The sequence below is a fragment of the Echiichthys vipera genome (assembly GCF_963691815.1).
Source record: "Echiichthys vipera genome assembly, chromosome: 17".
Classification (NCBI taxonomy): Eukaryota; Metazoa; Chordata; class Actinopteri; order Perciformes; family Trachinidae; genus Echiichthys; species Echiichthys vipera.
Genome location: NC_139842.1, coordinates 17,275,941 through 17,297,789, shown reverse-complemented (window position 1 = coordinate 17,297,789; position 21,849 = coordinate 17,275,941). Strand labels below are relative to the sequence as shown.

At 41.8% G+C, this 21,849-nt stretch overlaps 2 protein-coding genes across 2 annotated transcripts; both read left to right on the top strand.

Annotated features, from left to right (window-relative positions):
- Positions 1 to 497: 497 nt before the first annotated feature.
- Positions 498 to 6,577, top strand: wnt9b (wingless-type MMTV integration site family, member 9B). The gene is made up of 4 exons (XM_083931664.1): positions 498 to 770; positions 1,297 to 1,550; positions 2,980 to 3,245; positions 4,699 to 6,577. Exons 1-4 carry the CDS (start codon positions 685 to 687, stop codon positions 5,152 to 5,154), a joined length of 1,062 nt encoding a protein of 353 aa, XP_083787790.1. The 5' UTR covers positions 498 to 684; the 3' UTR covers positions 5,155 to 6,577.
- A 9,726-nt stretch (positions 6,578 to 16,303) lies between these two features.
- On the top strand, positions 16,304 to 21,834 carry gosr2 (golgi SNAP receptor complex member 2). The gene is made up of 6 exons (XM_083931826.1): positions 16,304 to 16,440; positions 17,812 to 17,876; positions 19,502 to 19,610; positions 20,129 to 20,261; positions 20,527 to 20,667; positions 21,111 to 21,834. The coding sequence occupies exons 1-6, from the start codon at positions 16,412 to 16,414 to the stop codon at positions 21,270 to 21,272; spliced, it is 639 nt and encodes a 212-aa protein (XP_083787952.1). The 5' UTR covers positions 16,304 to 16,411; the 3' UTR covers positions 21,273 to 21,834.
- The last annotated feature ends 15 nt before the right edge of the window (positions 21,835 to 21,849 follow it).

Here is a 21,849-nt window from a genome sequence, read left to right as displayed (position 1 = left end):
GCAAGATTGGTGGATTTAGCTGCATAATTGCAATGATTATAATGTAATCACTTACGTGTCTAAAGTGGGGGGAATTCTCATGTTGCGTTCTCCATGGTCAAGGACACTTCAGGATGGATGGATGCTGTCTTTGTGGGTTAAACTTGGGGTCTGGGTTCTGTGAAACCATCATGCTGCTTTAAAAGATACTAGAAGACTGCTGATCAACAGAATGACAATTTATGCAACAGATTAACAGACTGGCTGACCTCAAAGAAACCTCTGACACACAAAAAGATTTGTCAAAATACACCCTGACTATAAAGAAAAATCTCGAGTTGAGGTTGTGATTCTAGTGCGTAACCAGGACGGCAAAAGATGTAAACATTGGTACCCAGGTGCGTTCGAGTTTTCTACATCACAGCAGGTGAACACGGTCATTTCGCAGCCCCGTCCGCCTGGGTGGCGTTACAGTGGGAGGGAACATACAGTAACAATATTGAGGGAATCCAATGAGGGTGCGGGAGGATGATGCCCCCCTCTCTTTCCCAAAGGGCCCTGCCTCCCAGCGGACCACTGGGTCTGGCGGATCGGATTGAAAGTCTGTGTGCATGTGGGGGCGCTTAAAGAGGTGCGCCGACCAGACGGCACAGACTTTCTCCGTTGAAGAATCAGCGAGATGAAGAGCAGCGCCAACCCGGCACCATGCGCTCCAGGCTCCCACGGACCGCCTGCCTATTGCGACTCGTTGCACTCTGCATCCTTCTCTCGCACACTGCAGCTTATTTTGGGTCAGCCGAATTCCTTTTTTTCACATTCATTAATTGCCTCTGCTTTTAACCCTTAGAGGAGATCAAAACATCACAAACTTTAGCCGAATTACGCACGCCTATGTTGTGCGCAAACGGATGAGCTGCATTTGTTATTGTGTTGTTGCGAAACTGCTACAGTTTTGCAAATTGTAATGCTAATTCGTTGCAATAAAACACAACCATCGTAATTTAAGACGTATTTCAACCAAATTAATCAGAATGAATCTATTTTTATGCGTTTTATTCCAGGATCTATTGAATTGGCGTTCTTGTTTTTACAGATTGGTATTAATCAGGAAAACTAAAAGAATACATCTGATTTTTTTCAGATGGCAAGACTGAGAAACAGCGTAAAACAGCAAATAATTCACCGTGATCGCATAGTCCCGCAATTTTTGTAAAAGTTTGAAAAACGCTTTGCATTTGTCAAACGTTTACTTACAACTGCAACTCGCAAAATGTATAATCTCTAACGTGTTGTTTTTATTATTATTTCCACTCCCAGGCTGACAGGTCGAGAACCCTTGGTGTTTTTACCAGGTCCGTTTTCTAATGAATCACCGACAGGCAAGGCCCACCTGAAGCAGTGTGAGCAGATGACTCTGACCCGGCGGCAGAAGAGGCTGTGTCGCAGGGAGCCTGGTCTGGCCGAGACGCTGCGGGAGTCGGTGCGCCTCAGCCTCCTGGAGTGTCGGTATCAGTTCAGGAACGAGCGCTGGAACTGCAGTCTGGATGGCCGGGGAAGCCTTCTGAAAAGAGGTAAGAAGAACATTTCAACACGCTGTACAGTATTTAGTTGAACCGCCTTCCGGGGAGTGCTGGGTTCGAACCTCACACCTTCGAGTTGCGCAGTCTCTACTATGTGTTTTATCTTTATTTCGGTCAAGTGAGACAGGTGCATAACAGATTTTTTTTTTTTTTTTAAATCTCCATCACTGCCTTAGACGACATGCAGTATGTTTTCTATGTGTCCTGCTAAAGTGTCTCTGCAGGACACCGAACTGGGGTCGAATGTAAACATCTAAAACATGTATTTTCATATAAAATCATGTTGATTATCACAGAAAATAGTATTAGAATATTACATTATGTCTGTCTCTTTAAGGATAAAATGAAAAACAAAATCGTTTTTAAAGTATCTGTTCTGACTTATTTTCTTACTCTGTCACTTCTTTTACAACATAGAAAATAGCTTTAACTACTCATGTAGTAATCTTTTTAGCAGCTGGAGGGATTGCTAGTATACGTTTTCCAGTTGTGACACAGCAGCTGTATGTTATTTAAGGTTACAGATACTTTGAGCAAGTGTTGGACCAAAGTATTTGTGACAATGACACCAGGTGACACCTTTAAATCCTTTTAATTTCTGTTCCTTAAGATTTTCTGCACAGTCCCTTGACTCGATACAACGCCTGAAAAAAGTTTTCCAAAAGTTGTGTACTTGAATACCGGTTTCCATGACCTGAAACAACCATTGATTAGCTAAACTGGAAAAAAAAAAAAAAAGATATGCCCATACCAAATCACCATATTGGATATAACTCAAGTCCCCTGAAGGTCTGCTGTGCACAGAGACTGCCTTATACATATGGATATCAGCGTGTGGGAGAACACGAACAGGTCAGCATGGAGGTAATGAGGGAGTAGAAAGCCAAGAAATGTGGTGCGGTGCAGAGTGCTCAAGCCCTGTGGTTATTTTTATCTCGGGAAAGCGCCCATTCCCAGAGGAAAAGGGTGGCATGATTACTAACTTTCATCTGGGAAAATCCTTCCTAGTCAAAATAATAATTAATTGGATCAAAATATACCCTGGTGACGGCTCTGGGTGAAGCAAATAACAGTGCGTAACCAAAATGAAAAGGTCAGAAGAGGAATTATGACACAAGAAAACTTGCAGAATAATGCTGAGGTTGGAGTAAACCCTGACAACGTAGTGAGCTCTTTGTAAACATGTTGGCTTAAAGGCTGTACTCAGTGGCACAAAAGACATTTTGATCATGATTGTAAACTAAGAATGGATCCCTTAAACTATACACAGTTCGGGCTCAGAACACATGTTTTAATTGCCACTCTTGGATTCAAAGCTCTGTATATTTATCTCTTTAAATGTGCCCTAAACACACTGATGCACATTTTAATTTTTTTTTTTACACAAAATGAATCCACCTCCTCTGACGTCTTTTACCAGCATTCAAGGAGACTGCCATCCTACTGGCAGTGTCCTCCGCGGCATTGACCCATGCATTAGCCAAAGCGTGCAGCTCGGGCCGAATGGAGAGGTGCACATGTGACGACTCCCCCGGCATCCAGCATCGAGAAGCGTGGCAGTGGGGGGTCTGCGGGGACAACCTGAAATACAGCACCAAGTTTCTCAAGAAGTTTCTCGGCCAAAAGAGGGTCAGCAAAGACCTGAGGGCTCAAGTCGACACCCACAACATCAACGTTGGAATTCGGGTGAGTGTGAATAAAATTCATCCAAAGGAGTTGAAATATTACATCAAATGTGCTTCAGTGGAAAACAGCCTCCACTTCCCTTTATGGAGAAGTTGCCTCCCGAGCCCCAGGCATCCCAAACATAACGTATACCTGAGCCACACTTAGCTCAATTAGTTGGGCTGCAATTTAACATTACAATTATACCTCTGGCACACTCCAGCGCCATCAGAGGATACAGAAATGTAATCCTCACCTGTATATTTTTCACAGTGCCAGCCAGACAAACGCCGCCTTTATTTGCTGCCGTCATTGGCCTTGGTGGATAATACAGAGGGTGAGGCAGTGTAGCAGGGAGACAAGACGGCTGTGGGATCGTTGGAGCCAGGTGTTCTCAGACATGATAAAGCTTGCTGTGCGGGCCTAAAGAAAATTAAAGGTCTCATGTCGGAGAGAACGATTATAACCGTGGCCTCTTTTTAATATACGAGCAAGCATTTTTTTCCACTTACTGGATCACTGTGCTCTTCATAAATCCACCTAATGTTCATAACCACCACTGTGTAGCTCTGAAATGGCAGGCCCCAGGGTCCTTCTCCTGCAGCTCACACCTAGGTAGAGTGCGTGGAGACAAAAAGAAAAAAACAACAGGAAGAACTTAGGTTCTTATCTCATCTATACTGAGTTAAATGTTTTCCTCACTTTACACCAATGTGGCCGAGAAGAGACCACGAGCCATGTTAACAAAAACATGAAGTGGTTACCCCCCCCCCCCCACCCCCCCTCATCTCTCAGTAATGGTGCTCTGCAGCCCCTGAGGGGTTCATACCTGCAAAGGGAGGAACTGAGCAGTACTTTTCAACCCTAGAAGTACCCTCTGGCTCCCTCTGTATGACCTGTCTCTGGCCCCCTCCAAGACAGCAGCTCTCAGGCTGAGTGATCGCGCTCTCATCCCTGACCATCAAGCTCAGTGAACTATTAACCTACATTAGGGTAAACCGTCGCAGACCACTGCTGCGTTTTTTTGGCACTTCTTGCACAGAAATTCTTATCAATGTTTTCCATGAGCAGGCATGTACAAAGAACAGGGTGGAGAGATTCCACTGTCTGCACTGTTTGTCACCTCTGCCTCGGGCTTTAGGGAAAAGAGACAGGAGAGAAGCAGACTGAGCTAGTTTCAACACATGTGAAAAAAAAAATTGCAAGAGCTGTCCAAATGAGAAATGTGAGGTAAATGAAATACAGCATTCTGAACAGTCCCCCTCAATCCATTATGTCAAAAGTTTTGACTGAGGTGGGCTATAGGCGCATTATCCACAGACTGCAACGCCAAACCCCCTACCCAACCTTCAGGAAACTGTCTCACTCTGTCCAGATAGACCTCCCAGATAAGAGGCAAAGTAATGAATCAAACTCAAAGAAGTGACATCTCTGCTTTTTTCCCCCTCCCTTTCTTTTTTTCCTCCTATCTCAGGCAGTGAAGAGTGGGCTGAAAACAACGTGTAAGTGCCACGGTGTCTCTGGCTCGTGTGCCGTACGGACTTGCTGGAAGCAGCTGTCTCCGTTCCACGACACCGGACGGCTGCTGAAGTACAGGTATGACACTGCAGTGCGAGTGCTGAGTGTCACCAACGCAGCCACCGGGGAGACAGAGCTCGCCGGGCCCCGTCGCCAGAGCCTTCGCACTACTGACCTGGTCTACCTAGAAGACTCCCCCAGCTTCTGCAGACCCTCGCGATACTCCCCGGGTACGGGTGGCCGGTCGTGTGCCAAAGACACCAGTTGTCAGAGTCTGTGCTGCGGACGCGGTTACAACACAGCCATGCGCCTCACCAGCCTTTCCTGCCACTGCCAGGTGCGCTGGTGCTGCCACGTGGAGTGTCAGACATGTGTGAGAGAGGAGGAGGTGTACACCTGCAAAAACACATAAAAGATGATGAGATAGAAGAAATGTAGGCCGTATGCAAAGACTTGCAAAAGAACGATCCATTGGAAAACAAGTGAGAGACACCTGGCAGAAGCTCCTATACACTCTGAGACACTGAGGGATCTCACATCAGAGCAGGTCTTTGCAGATCTCCATCCTGACATGCATGTTATATGGGGAGGAATACACATTAGTAACTTTAGAATATTGCTGGTTATTTGCTAATCACCACCGATTTCATACGCAGCAGCTTACTGTAGGTGCGTTTTCAAACTACACTGCTTTTCTCTCGTTGGATGCACTGAAACTCCTCCACTCCTCTGGGACGGAGGGAAATGAGCTCTTAAAACAGGTACTGGACTGGACTGGACGTCACCAGCAGTACGTCACACCCCATCTAAAGGGAAGCTCTGACAGTGACTTTGTATTGTAACCGCATCGGCCCCCTTCCACTTGACTATTTATTGTATCAGTCATTGTCTGTTGTACTGCTGCTTCACACTTTAACCTTTTTGTTGTGTTGCAACTAAGGCTAAAACAGCCGTAAAAAGGAATCCACCTGTCTGTCTTTCTGTCTGCTGTGGAGAAATTTAAGGAGTTCATTCCCGATTAAAAAAAAAAAAGAAGCACTTACTCTTGCTACATATGATACAAAGTGTATAATCATAGACGTTAGAATAAATGTTAAAGGTCTACATATGCGTTTTAACAGAATCACTGGAAGCTACTGGAGGGTGATATGCATCGTAACATGCATTAACCGAGGTTATTATGTAAAGAAACAAGCTGGGTTTCAGTTGCTCTTATGGAAATGTCTATGGAAATCTCTACATGTAGCCTAATGTGTGCTCAACAGAACAAAGGGAAATACCCCGGGTAATAGTGAGGGAAACACCAAACACTTCTTTGAAAAACAAAAGAGTGAAAAACACTTAATTTCCGAACATACCATTCATCCTCTCGTATTTCTTCTATTTTTAGAAACACCCTCGTGCTATACTTTCAAGTTTAAAATTGCCCGACTGAACTATTTGGTCTTCAAAGTCTCATTTAGCCACATCTTTGTTTCTAAATGCCTTTGAAGTGGGCTAATCATGCTCCTTATTTTCCCAAATTGCTAATCAAAGAAAAATCCCCATGTTTACTCACTTATCCTTGCATCCAAGACAACTCTCATGTGTCCATGTGTGCAGGTCAAAAGTACGCGTTGCACCCAAAAGGTTTATTTTAATCGGCCAGTTTATGTTTCTTTGAGTGATTCTAAACTGTATATATGATATGACTATAACTCATATCAGGGCTCCAGGCGTATGACAATGTGGAATTGTAATTTTCTACCTCACTTCATCTTTTGGCAAATATCAGTAAGATTTATGAGCTATGCAGAGTCCTGTCCATTACATTTGTTTTTATCATTTTAGGTATTTGTACAGTTCTTTTTGAATTTGGTAACACATATCTCCAGATTTCAAATGTTTTTTTTTGCATTATATTCTTATTTAAAAAATAAATAAGATTAATAAATGGACATAAATTTGTAAGAGCTGTGTGTTTGTTGTGTCTTGTTCAGTTGCCGCAGGCGGTCGACCTCAACCGTGCCTTCACACACTCATGCACGCACACTCCACACGTAACAGGCAGGCGAGTGCCATACACCTGCCTGAAACTCCGCGCCCTGCATCAGTTGAGCAAAACCACTTCCTGCTGATACTGCCCAGCCCTCCTTTTCATCTGAAAGGACTGTGGTCTCGCTGCATCACCTTCAACCGCCCCGTAAAAAGGAGAGGAGCGTGAGTGGGTGGAGGGCACGCATACAGGTGTTGTGCCTCTAGCCGGCACACACAACCATGATGATAATCATAATGACGATGATGACAAAGGTGATGACTCAGAAGAATGCGAGCGTTTGACCCCCGGTTCACCAGTAGAAAGTAACGTCGTGCTGCCCCCAGAATGACGATGAGAGCAGTTTACGTGCTATTATCCGTGAATCATAACTTTCCACTCATTTGCAGGGCATCAAACTGCAGCATACAGTGGGCTATTGTATGAGGCATTAATCGTGTGTGTGTGTGTGTATGTGTGTGTGTGCTCTGGTGCTTTTGATGTTGCTCTCTAATTACTATGATTACACATTATTATTCCTTATTAGAACATCAACCAGAGACCCCAAGTATTGCAGTGAATTATAGGATGATTTCAAAAGTTTTTCTCACAGGTTCAATGACCTCAAAAATCCTTAGAATGGATATACAGTATATTATATTGTTGGAGCCAATTATATCTCTCAGTATGATGAGTATACTGCATGTCTTAGGGGCAAGAATATGCCACTTTTGTGTAAGAAAAAAGGGATACAAATATGAGATGAGCCACTCAATTTGGGGTTAGTAAGAAAGGCTGAAATGTTTTCCTCGTCAAAAAGGAAACATGTTAGAGAAAGTGTTTTTAAAGTTACTTTTTTAAGATTCCTAAATTGTGATGATTGCTTAAAGCTTGAGCACTAAAAGCTTTATCTGTCCAATGAAAACCATGCATCTACAATTCTGGCAGTTCTTTAACTTTTCAGATAAATAGACGGATTAAGTGTAAATTTATGGGTCGAGAAACTCTCACACTTCCAAAGTTAAATACACCATGTTAAAACCCACTGGACTGGCTGACAAATACATGGTCACAAAGCTGAAGACGAGGCTATTTTTCTAAGCTTACGAAAAGTTTTCATTTTTGAGGTACGTAGACAGCAACAATATGTTTTGTTTGTCTATCTAATAACAGTATTTTATTACCAATATAAACCTATGCCTCAATATTAATTTCCCCTCTTCGACAATAAAGTTGAAAAAACTTCATTTCAGTGATACATAAACGCGTCAGCCGTCAGGTCAGACGAGTTCATATGCTGAGACTCTACTGACTCACTATATTAACCGGTCATATTATAATATTGCGGATCAATATTTAACTTCATTTAACCGTGCATTTTCAAAACGCTGTGTTCTTCTCAGCAGAGCTGTGGGATAAGAGAGCGGAGTGTGTCGCAGAGAGCAGGGTGGACCAGGGTTGAGATATTGAGGGACATAAAGGAGAAAGATGAGGATGGAGGGATGAGAAGGGATAGTTTGTGGCCCCAGGAGGCCTATCCCCTGCTGCTGCTGTTGTTGTTTTATAATGAACTCCTAAAGCCTTCATTTCCCTCACTACTCTGAGTGGAGGGGGTTCAGCGATGGGGGCTGCTGAGTCCACAGCCGGATTCGCACGCACAAGCCCTGAGGGTGGCTGCTTTGAGCGGGGTGGGGGGTTGGACCGAGCAGGGGTGCAATATGCAAGCATGTGTGTGTTTGAAACAGTCCTGACAGCAGACAGGTGAGGGCAGAAAGGTTTTTGCATATGTGTGTGTGCATACTTGCCATGTGCACACCTGTGGTCACTTCAACAGGAGTGATATGTGAGTGTGTGTTTGCAGTTGGGTTTTCCTGTGCGGGCCGTCTGGCCTGCTGTCTGCTGGAGCTTCTCTCTCTGTCACCCTGAGACTCTGAATGACATAGACAATGTAGGGTGACGCTGGTGGTAACACTATCTCTTGTGTCTGCCTAGGCCTGGTTCAGGTAAAGGTTACTATGCTGGGCTGTGCTGCAGCAGTAAACTGCACTCTGATGGATGAAGATGAATTGGCACACCATCCAGGGGCTGAGGCATTTTTTCGAGATATGTATTAGATTTGCTTGACTTGGCATAAAAAAAAAAAGATATTATCCAAAGCAAGATACATAGCTTTCGGGTTTATACATCACTCATTTGTGTAAGAACAGTAGATGTTAACCGAAGCGTTGAAGGCTTGGTAGATACTTTGCTCAAGGACACAAAGCGCAGTCTCGTCCTGTAATCGGAACCTCTGAGCCTCAGGTCAAACATCTAAACTGGACGAGACTTCCGCCTTCTGAAGAGAAGGTGCTTAGATAGCATCAGTGCTGGGCCTAATCCCCACAAACACCCTGACATGGCACATAAGAGTCAAAATAATGATGAAGAGGATGAGGAGGAGGAAGAAAGTGGATTTGGTGCAGAAAAAGAGAGAGATAGAGTTGTGAATACAGCATGGGGTAGGAATTTGGAATGTGAAATGACTAATGCAATTGCTCAACCCACAACAAGAACATGCACTGCCTAGAGCTATGACAAGGCTGAGTGCATACCTCTATGGGGGGGGTCTAACGCAGAGGCTGGGGTGGACTGGTGGATGGTGGCTGAGCTCCTTACAATGGATGATGAGACACACGGGTGTAGAGGTGGTGTATACATGCATGATGGTCAATTGAGCAAGCAGCAGGGTTGAAATGATGGATTTTCACCTGACGACAGAGAAAAAGAAATATCAGAGCAGAATAGATCTGTATTATAGTATGCATAGGAATAAAATGTAATACACCTAATGTAAACAGACAGTTCACTAGTTCCAGAGTCTAGCCTGTAAACCCGGAGTCTTCCTCCTCAAACAATGATTAGGCAGACAGAAAATTCCTCAGCGTGTATTTTGATAAATACATGTATTTTATCCATATGCAATATAATTATTTTAGTTTAACTGACGTGATATTTAGAATATTTCCACAGCTTTACCTTGCCCTTCAGACAGTCCTGTTTACGTTTATGCTGGGGGAACTGAAGATGCTCTCCTCAAAGCCACCAGACTCCATTGACAAGAACAGTCATTGAACCTTGCAGAACACAGGAGTTGCTGGTCTACCGCTCCCTCAATCATTTAAGTGTCTGAATGTTATTGTGAATGTGGTGTTTTAAAGGGTTAGGACTAAGAAAACGAAACAAACAAACTAACCGGTGAAAATATTCCGAACATAGCTTACACTTTAAGTGTTTTTGATAAAAAAAAATTTGAGGTGGCTAAAATACGGGTAGCTGCTGCCCCCATCCACCGCAGTACATTGCTTAGCTTTCATGCCAGTTCTCCTGTCTAGTACCTAACAACCCCACTTTTAAAAACATTTTAAGTCTTTATTTATTATAGTATTATTTGATTCACAAATCGTTTGCTTTCAGCTTTACAAAAATTATATAAATATTGGCAGGTTTTCTATCTTTCTATGACATTCAAGAAATATCTTTGGGTTCTGGATTGCAAACACCTCCCACCCACTTCTGGGAAACTCCTGGGGGAGGCTGTTCCCATGCGGCTCCACAGAAACACCTGCAGCGCAAACGGCGGGGTTTACATTGCAGCTGCTGTGATAGGACATGATAACACCTCATGCACCTTCATAACTGACTCCCCATGCTCAATATATGGTACTCCTCTGCCTTTCTCTCAGCTGCAACACACACACACACACACACTGACCTCCATTACAACCGAAACAATGCTTTCTCAGATCAACAATATCCAACTGAGAAAAACACAGATAAAGGGAAGAGCTATGTGTTCTCTCAACCAGCAACATTTCTAGAAAATCAGTCTGGAATGCCGTCTGTGATTATTTGTAATATTTACATCCGCACACATGTGTGCTGTCTTTATGTCCAAGAGTGCTCTTGCTCATTAAATCATTACTGTCATTTAAAGGTTTCTGATTCACAATAATGTGCAATCAAAATGTATTACCTTTTGAGCTCTGCAAACCGCACACTCCGGCTAACTGACACATGTGACTTGATCACGCATTGTGGTTGTGAGTGGGTGCATGATGCATGACTATGGGTAGGAAGCTGTCAGGCAGGGGAAGCCCAGCGTTAAGCTCCGTGCCATGTTGCTGTTTGTGTTCCAATCCTGGCTGAGCTGTCATCCAACCACAGGTGGACGGCATCTCTCATCCTCAGAGGTCTGGATGTCACAGGTGGTATGGCCACAGGGCTGTATGCGTGTGTGAGTGTCTGACAGCTGTATGATCACTGCATGCTCTTTGAGATCAGACAAAATAAAGCCGGGGGGGGGGGGACAAGAGCGGGAAACAATGATGCTGATCACCTTCTCTCACTGGGAAAGGTAGCCTACCCTTTTCTCTACTCAATAAACACAATCGCAATGAATGCCAAATAAACGACTTTAAATATTATAACATTAAACAATATCAGTCAATAGCGATTTAATCCAAATAACACACAGACAGGGACAGATTATAACACAACAGGTAACATAAGTGTCACATCTCTCTGTGATTCTTTATGGTCATTTTGCGTTTTGTTTCTGCCGTTTTGCGTCTCTGCGGTTGTTTTACGTCTCTTTGTAGTCATCCTGTGGCTCTTTTGAGCTGTTTGGCAATTTTTGTTTGTGGTTGTTTTGCATTTCCTCAGTTGTTTTTTGTGTCTTTGTAGTTATTTTGCTTCACTTTGCTGCTGCTTTGCAGTCATTTTGTGTCTCTTTTTAGCTATTTTGCATCTCTTTGGGGTTGTTTTGAGCCCTATGTAGTATTTTTGTCTCTTTGTAGTCATTTTGTGTCTCTGCAGCCATTTTGCATTTTTGTCTGTTGTTTTTTTCATCTCTTAGTAGCTATGTGTCTCTGTAGTTGTTTCGCTTTTGTTTTAGTAGTATGTCTCTCTGTAGTTGTTTTGCATGTCAAAGTTTGTCTCCTTTTAGTCATTTTGTGTCTATTTGTGATTCCACTTCATAAAAAGGTCCTCATACGAACAAGCCAAAAACCTATCACCTTCTTACTCCGGTAGAATCAGATCCCAGGGGGGGCTGTGGTACCCCTGTGGCCCCGCCTCTGGCCCCTGTTCCCACCAGAACCCACTGAGACACTGGGAGCTTATGAGTTCCCCCTGTCATCTCTGACAGGCCCTCATTTGCTTTCATTCAGCGTCTCATCACGGCTTCAAAGACGAGTGGATCATCTCCCTCGGGGGGAGTGAGAAGATCAGTGTGCCTTCAAAAAATGACTGGTATCCAAAAATTGTTGACCCAAGGCGATTTTGCTCCTCATAATTGGCTTCTTCACTTTGTCTGTCTTGGGCAATCATAGGAGAATTATGATGTTTTATATTGCCTGGAAAACATCATTAAGTATGTCGTGTAGAAGTGATTCAATAACACATCATTTTCTCTTGATGATCAAAACAGTGTAATTGAGGGGCGTAGTTATGGAGTACACAGAGTGCTTTCTTCCTCTACCAAACAACAACTCTGCTGCCATGTTGTCTAACCAGGACAGGGAGACTGAGCCAGCGCTAAATTTTGTTTGGTTCCAGCTGGAGCCCCCAAAAGAGCAAAGCCTCGCACCAGGAAATAGCATTATTTAACGATCCAGTGAGGCGACCACACACACACACACACACACGCGCGCACACGCACGCACACACGCAAACACACACACGCACGCACACACACATATATACAAATATACTTCCCTTAATATTTTGTGCTCACATAAATCTCATTCCAAGGCTTTAAATTAGTCTAGATCTGGATCCACGTCTGCATTAAAATACACATTAAGCTTCACAATCATGGAATTCACATGTTTCTTTTTATGTCTTTCTTCATTCAAATTAGAGTGCCTATGGTAGAATGTTACTCAAAAAAAGCACTTCAGTATAATTTTGATGTTCTTGTACTTTACATTTCCATTCTACAATACTTTATATATCAACTCTACTACATAAGGGATATTTTATACTTTTTTACTCCACTACTTTTGTTTTAGTTACTTTTCAGATCACGATTTTCTATGTAAATATGTGAACCGTTTCTAAAATATACTTTATAGATTAAACTAACAAATAAATACTATAGAAAGCTAGTTCTCCCAACATTATATTTATAACAGGCCTATATGATAATTCCAATACTCTAAACGGGTATGCTTTAAATAAACGTTGCTGATAATACTCATGTACTTTTACTAAAGTAAGATTTTGAATGCCGGGCTTTTATTTGTAATAGAGTATTTTAACAGAGTGGTATCGCTACTTTTACTTAAGCAAAAGATCTCAATACTTTTCAACCATTAAATCTTCTTCTACTGGATCTTAACCAAAAACTAATATCTAACTCTACATCTTCCTTGGTAGAGGTAAGAACTGGAAAGACCCATAACTTGCATATGCGTGAAACTATGGCGGTGACAAACTAGGTGGAACCACGTGTGCTTTCTCGGTCAGTCGGAGTGGCGTGACCGCGCTCCACACCTGGAGTCTGGATTCCAGTTTGTGCCCGTGGTGCTCAGGTGTGGAGAAAACCCAGTAAGCTCATCTCATCCTTTCCTCAGGGCTGAAAGATAAAGGACAGACAGAGAGAACCCCACGACCTTGAGAGAGTGAGAAAGACGGAGAGAGAGAGAGAGAGACAGACAGACAGGGAGAGTAAATGTGCCTTATGTTCTGCTTGGAAATAGTTTGAAGGGGGGGGGGGCATTTCTCCCTTGCTCTACTACGTTCCTCCTCTGAGCAACTGGTTAAAGCTGTGCACATCCAACCACTGCCCTGGGGAAGTGTTATGACAACCGAAAACGGTGAACAGCGAGAGCAAGAAGTGGCATGAACAGATCTCAAGGTTTCTGACATGTGGGGGTGGGTGAAAAGGACCTCTGTTGAGAAGTCTCTAGCCTGGAGATACAACCATCAACTCAAGTACCATCAGGCAGCCACGGAAAACTGTCCGCACTGAAGTAAACACTGGCAAACAGGAGCTTGTAATAGTTCACTGCACTAATTAGGTTAAAGGATGCTTGAATTTGCTTTGCTTGCTCCTGTTCTAATTGATTCTCCACTCCCATATTAGTAGCAGACAGTGAGGTGATGGAGGGTTGGAGCGAGGTGATTGAGATGTGGTTTTGTGAAAGTGCCAGGCAGCGCCCCAGGATGATTCTCTTCCCACTAAATCACCAAGGAACTATTGTGAAACTTTCACAGCTTCTTCTGGGAAATCCAATCATGCAGCATTCACACAGTACTCACAACTTCCCAAACAAACCTGTCTCCTTTCCTCAGACACGGTGATCTGTGACTTACTGAAAAGTTCGATATCATTAGTTTTGGTGTCTCTGACCGCAGGCAAAGAAGGAAGCCTGTGGACGGACAGACTGGAATATTCCGACACCTATCTGTGGAAAAAAAGGATATACTTATTAGACTGAATCAGGGTGAGCTGACAAAAGCTAGCCCCAGGACATGTTTCACAGAGTCTTTCCTGCCACATGTCTACTTGTCAACAGATTATACTATGCTCTCTTTGGGTAGGGGAAAGGATCTCTGCCATCACACCTGTCAGCTACTACGTTTGAGAGAATATCAAATATAATGGAAAATATAGCCCGCAGCCTAGATTTAAATTTGAGAAGTTTAACATCATTTGAATAACCTGTTGAACGACATGTTGACTTGTCCACAATGGGGTGTTGTTGTGGGCCACCATACCTTCAGTGTGTGCATGTCATTCAGTGCTAACATTTGGTGTCATGTTTCTTGGTGATGTTTCACAGCATTTAGGATTTAAAGCCAAAAAGAACAGTTGATAAAGTTAAATAAAATGGAATTTGGATGTGGTTTCTCACCGATTGTCTGCGGTGTTGACACCATGGTTTCTTCAGCAGTTTGTTCGTGCCAAAGATCGTTTATTCAAAAACAAATCATATGACACGCGTGCGATTAAAATGTGGGTACTAATTATGGCATTTGTGAGGGGTAATATACCTTAGAGATGGTTTTACTTCACAAAAATGTAAAAGAAATAGTCGCTAGCGGAGCAAAAGTTCAATTGCAGATATGCAACAATATTTTCAGTCTCCAAAACTCGAGGCGGAGTGAGTACTCTTCGTTTATTTCTCCCTCTCTCTTTCAGGTGACGCAGCAGATCTTCCGCTTTCCTATTATTATTTTTTATTTTTTATTTTTAGCATTATCATTATCATTTTACTGTACATGTGGTAATACTACCCTCGTACCCCCTTGTATTGTCTATGTGTACGTCTTATTATGATTGTAATTTTTGATGAAAAAAAATAACCAACTGACTTCCGCTTTCCTATTTTTTTTCTTTATTTAAATATTCAATTTTTACAGAAAGTGTCAAACATACAACAGAACACATGAGAGCTTTTCACATTAAAAAAAACAATGAATAGAAAAAATACACAATACAGCAAGGATCTAATATAAATTTAAAGTAAATAAATAAATAAACATCGTCATGTCAATACATAGATGTATGTAATAATCTTTGTTCTCATAAATTACATATCAAATCATATAAAAATACATTTTCATAGTTGTCTAAAAATGCTGCATTCTTTTTGACGAAAGCTAGGGACCTATAAAGTGAATTTAATTGAATTTTAAAAATGAGAAAAGGTTGGTTTGGAGGCTGAAAAGTTTTGCTTGTGAATAAAATATTTAACAAATCAAATGAAAAAAAGAACTAAATACTGAAGGCACTTGTCCTTATTTTTCATAATAACATATAACATATGTAAGGTAAAAGCAGTATGATATGTTGACATGGGGGAAGAAATAAAAACACAAGCGCTGTCCACATCCATAAACTTTGAAATGAGGGAGTTAACAGGATATATTTTGTGAAGAATTTTGAAATGAGTTTTTTTTCTTTGTTATGAATACAGTGTTTTGTCAGATCTGTTTTGCTTTTGAATGGTATCAACATGGGCGAGAAATGTAAAAATAAACATATAAGACAATTTTTTTTTCAAGACAAAAAGAGATTTTCTCCACAAGGAAAGTTTTATTGGCACAAACACTGCGTTCATAACAAAGAAAAAGAAACTCATTTCAAAATTCTGCACAAAATATATCCTGTGAACTCCTTCATTTCAAAGTTTATGGATGTGGACAGCTCTTGTGTTTTTTAGGGGCATGGATATATTTTTTTTAATGTAATGTCACAACGCAATTTTGGTCGGACTTGTGTTTTTATTTCTTCCCCCTTGTCAACATATCACACTGCTTTTCCCTTAAAGATGTTATATGTTATTATGAAAATAAGAACAAGTGTCTTCAGTATTTCGTTTTTTTTTTAATTTGGTACATATTTTATTCACAAGCCTCCAAACCAACCTTCTCTCATTTTTAAATTGAATTAAATTCACTTCTAAATCCCGAGCCTTAGTCAAAAACAAAAAGAATACCACTTCCGCTTTCCTATTTCCGTACACAAAGGCTCTGCTGATGACGTGTACACTCCACTCCCGTTAGCTAGCTAGCTGGCTAGCTGAGCCACCTGTGCGCATAACGGTGTTGTAAATAAAGCGACGTTACAACGCAAAGTGAAACACAGCGCCTGAACTAACCGCAGAATATGGAGACGCTTTACCATCAGACGAACAAGTAAGTGTGTTAGTCTTCTGTGGGGAACTGTGTACACTTTTAGCTTAGCTGACGAGCATTATTTCCCTGTGATTTAACTTCAGCTTCAGTTAACTGCACAACACTTAAATCATCACAGTGGGGCTCATTGAATAATAAAAGGTCCAGTCAGCTAATCGTTGAAGTTCCCTAAATGTTTACCGGTGTCGGTGTTGTGCCGTATTCAGCACCCCTGCCGTGAAATGCACCCCCTGGCATTATAGGTGATATTCTGGATCAGAAGGCTGTTGTTTCCACCTATAGGAGTAGTTTATATACAGGTAACCACATTAAAAGCACACTTATGAACCTATGAATCGCAAGAAAAGCTGGGATTATATTCAGGAAACGCTGAATCAAATATATTCAACTTGCTCAAAAGATCCATTTCATTCATTTTGTAATTATGGCTGGGGTATATTTCCACAGAACATACAAAAAGGTGTTGTTTTGTGTTCGCTATTATCCAAGTTTGTGATTTTAAACTCTTTAAAATAGTTTAAAGACTGTAAGTAACCAATGTTCTGACCGTTGTGGGTTACCTGTATATAAACTACTCCTATAGGTGGAAACAACAGCCTTCTGATCCAGAATATCACCTCTAAATATCACCTATAATGCATTTCAGGGGTGCTGAATACGGCACAACAACATTATAAACAGCTTCTTTCCCTCTGCCATCTCACTACTGAATAGCTGATCTGTTGTACTACCTCCTGCATTTAGTATGTTCGTTCTGTACATTTGTTTTATATGTGTATAATTGTATTTAAGACCCTACTTCATATTACATATATGTATATTGTATATATACCCATAACTTACTGCATGTGCCTGTCTATTTATTTCCACATTACATACATGCAGTATTTTATTCTACAACTCCTCACTCGGGGGGAGGAGGAAATAAAGAGGACAGAAGGGGAGGAGTGGTGCATTCATCTACTCATATATACCTGGACACTTTTCTTCTTTTTTTGGGCAACAATTAATCCACCACTTAGGTGCAATAATGTAATCTTACTGCTCATTTCTGCCATATACAGTCATATATATGTTATCTTATACGTCTCTCTACACATATCTGATGACATTTTCTACTTAATATATATTAAACTAACAGTTTATTCTTTACTGTCTGTTGTTTAACTTATATATTTAACTAAGTGTTTATTATTTAACTTACTACGTGTCCCAATTTATTTATTTTTACTTATGTGTACTCAGTGTCTATATTGTATATGTCTACCTGTCTGAGAGCGTGAACACCTACAAAAGTAAAATTCCATGTATGTGTGCATACTTGGCTGTTATAGCTGATTCTGATTAACGTTGTGTTTTATTCTGGATCAGGCAAATCCAGGAGGTGCAGTCTCTTATGGGAAACCTGGAGAAGACGGATCGTCAGTCAGTACACTGTGAGTATCAATCACATTCAGCTCTCCCTCTGTTATCATGCTACTAACCATCAGTGTGTTACTGGCACCTATGGCAGGCGGTTTTAACATTTGATAGAATCGCTACACGGTTGTGTAGTGGTTAGCACTGTCGCCTCACAGCGATGGTTCGCATCCCGGCTGGGGCCTTTCTGTGTGGAGTCTGCATGTTCTCCCCGGGTCTGCGTGGGTTTTCTCCGGGTTCTCCGGTTTCCTCCCACAGTCCAAAGACATGCACGTGTTAGGTTAATTGATGAGTCTAAATTGCCCGTAGGTGTGAATGGTTGTCTGTCTCTGTGCGTCTCTGTGCCCTGCGATAGACAGGCGCCCTGTCCAGTGTGTATCGCGCCTCACGCCCGAACTCAGCTGGGATCGGCTCCACGACCCCGACCCTGACAGGGACAAGCGGTTGAAGATGAATGAATGAATGAATGAATATCCATTATACCATTTCTCCTAGTCAAAATTCTTATTAGTCAGAATGATGATTTCAAATATCCACAATGACATTCTTCCTATCTACAATTGTCATTTTAGATATCCACAGCGTCATTCATACTCATGTATATTGGGCTTTCGATTCTAGATATTTACAGTTACATATTAGAAATCTAGGATGAACATTCTGGATATCTGTAATGTAATTCTTACGAGTAAAATTGCAGTTGTACATATCCGTAATGACAATTTTTACTAGTCAGAATATATTTTGGATAGTTAAAATTAAACTATGGACATCTTGAATGGTTTTTCATTTGGGATATCAGAAATTAAAATTATGACTAGTAACTATTGGATTGCAGATATCTAAAATGGGAGTTTTTCCTAGTAAGAATTACATTACAGAAATCCAGAATGTTCATTCTAGATACAATTACATTGTAGATATCTAGAATTGAAAGCCCAATACATGTGAATGGCAAAAGTCATTTTTCCGTGTGAGAATGATGTGGATATCTGAAAGGGCAATTGCAGATAGGAAGACTGTCATTGTGGATATATGAAATGTTCTTTTTGACCAGGAAGAACTGAATAACAGATATGTGCAGTTCACATCCAGTCTAGCTATCAAATGTTAAATCCGCGTCCATTGAACTGCTTCTTTAGAACTATTCGGCACATAATTCTTGTTATGGCTGCCACTTTGATATAATGAAAGGAGGGGAGGTGGTGTCTCAGTGGCTGATTGTTTTCTTTGGTCAGTGCCTGCTCAATCAGTCATGATCCATGCTGGTGCCAGGACAGGAAGAAGCAGTGGTGGGTGCAGTGACAGAAGCTGGGAGGGCTTCTTCCAGATAATGGTGGGAGCCAGGCAGTAGACAACCCTCCCCCTCCTCTCCTGCCCTTCCCAAAATGATGCATTAAATTGTGTTTCAACCCAGAGGAGGGTATATACTAAGCCTATTCTCTTACTAATGAGAGAGGGTCATTCCTTTTTGGTCACACTGGAATAAACCGGTATCCACAGTCTCAGCAACATTAAAAGTGAATGAAATTTGAAAGTACTAAATCCCAGTTTCAAACATTTAACAAGTTTGCGTGGTCATGCTGTCTTCCTTCCTACAATCATACCAATTATCTCTTTTTCTTTTCTTTTATCATTCAAGTGTTAGAGAATGAACTGCAGGCTAGAACCGACCAGATCTTCAATCACTTAGAACGCCTCGAGATCCTGGCCAGCAAGGAACCACCAAATCGCCGCCAGAACGCCAAATTGTGAGTTTGGATAGACTCCGCTGATGGTGACGCCTTAAACCCCTCTGCGCTGACAGGGATGAGCCGTGTGTCATAAAGTCACAGGTCAGGGTAGAAGATGAGACGAGCAGCTCTGTCCTACCCTGCGGCGACGTGGCTCTATAAAAACATTTCCTCAGCGGCCTCGTCATCACCAGCATTCCTGCTGCATTGGGCAAAGACTCATTTCTGAGCTGGGTAAACAGGCCTTAGGGGACACGGTACACCCCATCCCACATCACATCTCTTAGTAGAGCTATAGTGGGGTCTGAGTGAAGCTAAGGAGAGGAGACTGTGAGAAAATCTTCATTCCAACCACATGAGATTTGAGAGGAAAAAAAGGGTTATCATCAGCCAGAACACTTACAAATACTTTGAACAGAAAGTGTCATTTAATAAATACAGGAGGGGAGCGAGAGAATATTTTGTGTTGTTTTAGAGATTCCTTTTGTCCACTTGATATTAAATTTAAATCAACTGTATTATTTTCCTTCCCTCAGGCGAGTGGACCAGCTTAAGTATGACGTTCAACACCTTCGGAGCGCCCTGCAGAATTTCCAGCACCGACGCTACGCCAGAGAGTCCCAGGACAGAGAGAGGGAGGAGCTCATGAGCCGTACCTTCACAACTAACGTAAGTCAAGTACTTTAAACAGGGTTGGAAGTAAACTGCGTCATACTGTTGCTACAGAGCTCAGGTTGGGCCTAATGAAGTTCACTTTATTGGGCATGAATCCAGCATTCAGAGGTCCAAGTCTTCTGATAAAAATGATAGTGATAGTGCTCCGTAAACTTTGACTCTTTGTCTGTTTATCACAAGATACTTTCCTCAGTGACACAAAAAAATGTCTCAAGCTGATTAATGAAGGATTAAAAAGAAGTTTGTTTTTGTTCAATAGGACGCAGATACCTCCATCCCCATTGATGAGACCCTACAGTTAAACAGCAACTTGCACAACGCGCACAGAGGCATGGATGACCTCCTGGGGAGCGGCAGTGGCATCCTCAACGGTCTCAGAGATCAAAGATCTACACTGAAGGTACGTGCATATGATTTAATACGAGAAAATATCGAACTTTTTTGTATCGATAAAGGAATCCGTGCAGAAGGTACATTCCCTGGATAGCTAGAAGTTAAATGTATGTTCCCTGACCCAGTTCCTGGTTCCCACATCACAATAGCCTTATTGTTAGTGTGTATTATGCTCAGCTAGAGGGTGAGTCCTTGTTTCCAGGGAGGAGATGGTCTTCCTGGTTTTGCTTCAGGCCTCCTCTTATCAGGGTGTGTCTGTTGATCAGCACTCATAGCCTGGTTGTCTAGCCATGAGAAACTTCTGACGGAGTGGCGCGTCAGGGAGGGCGTTGGCACTCCAACGTCTCCCTAAGTCAGTCAAATTAGTTTCGATAATTACAATGCTGTTATAACATAATCTAACACACATGATCACTACTGTTTATATGACTTTATTTCCGCTCTCCGCAGGGGACCCATAAGAAGATGCTGGACGTGGCCAACATGTTGGGGCTGTCTAACACAGTGATGAGACTGATAGAAAGGCGAGCCACCCAAGATAAGTTCATCATGATCGGGGGCATGCTGTTGACCTGCGTCTTCATGTTCCTGGTGATCAGATACCTGGCCTGACAACCTTGTATCCACACCTGAAGGTTTTGATCAGTCATGGACACTTCTGCACCTCATCATCCCTCGTTATATGAAAAGTGGCAATTTAATTTTTTAACATCAGATTTGAGTTTTTTTTTTAACTGTGCCATCATAGTTTATATTCGACCAATTAAATTATTTTGGGTACCTGCAAAATGTTAAGGTTGAAGACCTTAATTACTTTCAGTATTTTTTTTCCCACTTGCCGCTCCAGAACTTCGCAATAGGTCTGCTGTTTTCCTCAATTACTGCCACAAATCCATAATCTATTTTTATTTTATTCAAACCACTCTGAAACTGTAAATCACTTGTGAACTTACTTGCTTTTGTTTTGTTTCTGAATCTCAGTAATGTCAGCATAATTCTGCCTTGTTGGTTCATAGAGAAATAGAAATACTCACAATGTTCCATGTTTAATTCCTTTGAAACTCAAGAATACTCCCTGAAGAACCTTTTGTTTATTGATGTACATAAGCAACAAGCATCTGTTCAGAGAGACAATGGAAGCAGCAACTGTTTGTATAACTTCTCTTGGATTTTAGCTTGGGTCTAGTCT

Bases quoted from the DNA above. Each gene is read 5' to 3' on its own strand.
- wnt9b (XM_083931664.1), top strand. From the start codon at position 685: ATGCGCTCCAGGCTCCCACGGACCGCCTGCCTATTGCGACTCGTTGCA. The intron at 771-1,296 runs GTCAGCCGAATT...TTCCACTCCCAG, and splicing joins CACACTGCAGCTTATTTTGG to GCTGACAGGTCGAGAACCCT. The intron at 1,551-2,979 runs GTAAGAAGAACA...GTCTTTTACCAG, and splicing joins GGGAAGCCTTCTGAAAAGAG to CATTCAAGGAGACTGCCATC.
- gosr2 (XM_083931826.1), top strand. From the start codon at position 16,412: ATGGAGACGCTTTACCATCAGACGAACAA. The intron at 16,441-17,811 runs GTAAGTGTGTTA...ATTCTGGATCAG, and splicing joins CTTTACCATCAGACGAACAA to GCAAATCCAGGAGGTGCAGT. The intron at 20,668-21,110 runs GTACGTGCATAT...CGCTCTCCGCAG, and splicing joins ATCAAAGATCTACACTGAAG to GGGACCCATAAGAAGATGCT.